This window comes from Chlorocebus sabaeus, chromosome 5 (assembly GCF_047675955.1).
Source record: "Chlorocebus sabaeus isolate Y175 chromosome 5, mChlSab1.0.hap1, whole genome shotgun sequence".
In the NCBI taxonomy this organism is placed as follows: domain Eukaryota; kingdom Metazoa; phylum Chordata; class Mammalia; order Primates; family Cercopithecidae; genus Chlorocebus; species Chlorocebus sabaeus.
This window is the reverse complement of record NC_132908.1, coordinates 8,813,500-8,816,581: the sequence shown is the minus strand read 5'-3', so window position 1 is coordinate 8,816,581 and position 3,082 is coordinate 8,813,500. Positions and strand designations below refer to the sequence as shown.

The 3,082-nt window shown below is 58.8% G+C and overlaps 1 protein-coding gene across 1 annotated transcript; it reads right to left on the bottom strand.

Annotated features, from left to right (window-relative positions):
- Positions 1–1,781: 1,781 nt before the first annotated feature.
- LITAFD (LITAF domain containing) lies at positions 1,782–2,879 on the bottom strand. The gene is made up of 2 exons (XM_073015703.1): positions 2,647–2,879; positions 1,782–1,890 (listed from the first exon to the last, which is right to left on the bottom strand). Exons 1-2 carry the CDS (start codon positions 2,775–2,777, stop codon positions 1,782–1,784), a joined length of 240 nt encoding a protein of 79 aa, XP_072871804.1. The 5' UTR covers positions 2,778–2,879.
- Between the last annotated feature and the right edge of the window lie 203 nt (positions 2,880–3,082).

The window sequence follows — 3,082 nt, the reverse complement described above, 5'->3', positions numbered from 1 at the left end:
TTATTTGAAAACATGACGAGTAGAACAATATTTTTACTTTACAAAATTTATTAACTTTTTGAGACCCTGTCACCCAGGCTGGGGTACAGTGGCATGGTTAGGGCTCACTGCAGCCTCGACCTTCCAGGCTCAAGCAGTCCTCCCACCTCAGCCCCCCAGGTAGTAGCTGGGACTACAGGCACGCATCATCATGCCCTGCTGATTCCCCCCGGCCCCGCATTTCAGTGGAAACGAGGTCTTGCTATGTTGCCCGGGCTGGTCTAGAAGTCCTGGACTCAAGCAGTCCTTCCACCTTGGCCTCCCAAAGTGCTGGGATTACAGGCATGGGCCACTGCGCCCGGCCTGTTCTGCAAAATTTAAGTCCTTTAGTGGTGATACTGGATTTTCCTCTACCCCATCGTCGTCCTCCTGACCTTGTTTGCAGGCAGACCCTGAAAGGGGTCCTATTCGTCAGCTTATTTGGGGCCTGTTAACGTCCACCTTCCTCCACAGCAGCTCTGCCATGCTGTAAGGCTGCAGCTGTAAGGGAGTCTTAAGGGTTAAACCTCTTGGTGGGAGGCCAGACTGATCTGGGCAGACTTGCCCCATCCTAGCTTCTATAACCCGCCTGTCCCCACCAGGCCCTTGGGTACAGAGGTGAGCCAAGACCTCACAAACCACCTGGGGGAAGTGATTCACCAGAGAGCGGGTGACCAGACTGTGACAGGGCAGGGGCTGATTGGAGGGCTGGGCGCTGCAGGGAGCAGCCTGGGGATGTCGGGTGGCTGGTGAGGGAGCAGTAGTCTATCCTATCTGGCTGGGGTGGGCAGGGGAGCTGGAGCCAGCTCACAGATGGCCTCAAGGGGCCCCAGGGGAAGCATGTGGACTCGGACTGAGAGAGGCACATTGTTGGCAGGTGTCTGGCATAGTCCGAGCCGGAGTTCCGGATCCTCACCCACAAGAATCACCGGCTCAGTGCTGGCCACGAGCTGCTGGAGAAGAGCAGGAGCGGGCGAGACTCTCGACAGGAAGACCCAGGGCTGCTGCCTCCTTCAAGGAGAGGATAAAGGGGAGGGAAGAAATCACTGCAGGGCAAGAAGGATGGGACTGAAGGGCTGCCCTGGAGGGGCACTGCCACCCACTCGTCCCAGCCACCAGGTTCAGAAGAGGCAGGAGGGAGTTAGTGTGAGACCTGTTGGCTCTGCAGGGCCCCAAGCATCTTAGGGAGAAGGTTGCAGGTGGGATGCAGGAGCCAAGGCTAGACCCTGAGGAGCACTGGCCGAGTGACAAACCCACCAGGAGGGGCTGGAGAGCCGCTGCAGCCCAGGAGATGGGGTCTTTGAGGGAAGGGAGGGAGAGTGCCAAGGGCTACAGAGAACCCAGTCAGGAGCGAAGGAGCGAGTGCCCATTGGATGTTGCACTTAGCAACGGAGCCGCTGGTCAACCAGGCAGGGGCAGGGCCCAGAGTGAGCCCGGATGTGGGTTGAGGTGCACGAAGTGGATGAGATGTGGTATCAGGGAGAACAGGTCTCCCCTCCTGGCTGGACTTACAGGGAGATACTTTTCCCTAAGAGGCAGAGGCTTGAGCTGATAGGAGGGAGCCCAGAAAGATGGGGCTGAACTAGGGACTGTGGCTCTAAGGAGTCAAGAGAATGGAGGTGGACAGGACAGTGCCGCCGCCACACACACAACACAGGCTCCCGGAGCAGAGGTGGCTGCCCAATTTCCTGGGCTGACAAGAGCAGGAGGCAAGGACATGGGGTGTGCCCAGGTGGCGCCCCTGGCATTTATTTCTTAGGAGCTCACAGGTGGCGGTAGTAGAAGAGCTCGCGCTGGCACACGGGACACGAGTGCTTCACGTCCATTAGGCTCCTTATGCAGAACGGGAGGAAGCAGCAGCCTAGGACGCACCTGCAGTCCCAGAGCGGAGGCTGGGCGTGAGTGGAGCCATCTCTCAGGCTGCACGCTGGACGCACCTGGGGCCCAGGCAGAGTCTGGGAGGGGCCTCGGCATGTGTGTGTGTGTGTGTGTGTGTATTTGTGTGTGTGTGAGACAGTCTCACTCTAGCCCAGACTGAAGTGCAGTGGCGCAATCTTGGCTTACTGTAACCTCCGCCTCCTGGGTTCAAGCGATTTGCCTGCCTCAGCCTCCTGAGTAGCTGGGACTACAGGCACGCGCTACCATGCCCGGCTAATTTTTATATTTTTAATAGAGATAGAGACAGCGTTTCAGCACATTGGTCAGGTTGGTCTCTAACTCCTGACCTCAAGTGACCCCGCCCACCTTGGCCTCCCAAAGTGCTGGGATTACAGGCGTGAGCCACCACGCCTGGCCCCTCTGTGTGTTTTAACTCAGCTGAGAGGTAAGAGCCATCCTGAACCCACGTGTTCTTGGCTGCTGGTGACAGCAGCAGCTGTCTTGGGTGCCCTGGGCTGGCTGCTTTGCCAGCATCACTCACCCCTCCGCTCCCGGGACGCTGCTCTCATGGGAGGTCGCTGGGTCACAGGGCTGCTGCCTCCTCTCAAGGAGATAATGGCCCACCCAACTGGCCTCCCCGAGCTTGGTCCTGCTGTTTTCCCTGAAGGCTCCCCTACCCTGCAGGGACCCACCCGGACACACCCACGCCAATGCTCAGCCCTCCGCAGCGGCCTAGGGGTGGCCACTCACCCGAACAAGAAGAGGGTGGTACACAGCAGCCAGGTGAGGGCGCCCGGGACAAAGGAGGTCACCGTGATGATGCGGTTTCCACAGTAGGGACACACGACCTGCACTGGCATGGACGTCCCCACCACAGGCATGCCGGCATACAGCTCTGGCAGTGGGGAGCGGGAAGCAGGTGGGACCCCCCAGGTCAGGCCCCCTGTGGCTTCTCACCTCCCACGGGCTGTCGGTGCTCACCTGAGACGGGGAGATGCTGGGATCTGGACCCTGATATGTGGGGCTGTGGTGTGGCTCCCCCACCCCGGTTTGGAGGAAACTAAGGAAAGAAGTGTTCATAGCTGGAAGTGGGGTCTCCAGTGGGCTCTAAGGGCCCTTTTCTGTTTTTTTTTTTTTTTTTTGAGACAGAGTCTCACTCTGTCATCCAGGCTTGGAGTGCAGCGGT

Bases quoted from the DNA above. Each gene is read 5' to 3' on its own strand.
- LITAFD (XM_073015703.1), bottom strand. From the start codon at position 2,777: ATGCCTGTGGTGGGGACGTCCATGCCAGTGCAGGTCGTGTGTCCCTAC. The intron at 1,891-2,646 runs GTGAGTGGCCAC...CTGGGACTGCAG, and splicing joins ACCACCCTCTTCTTGTTCGG to GTGCGTCCTAGGCTGCTGCT.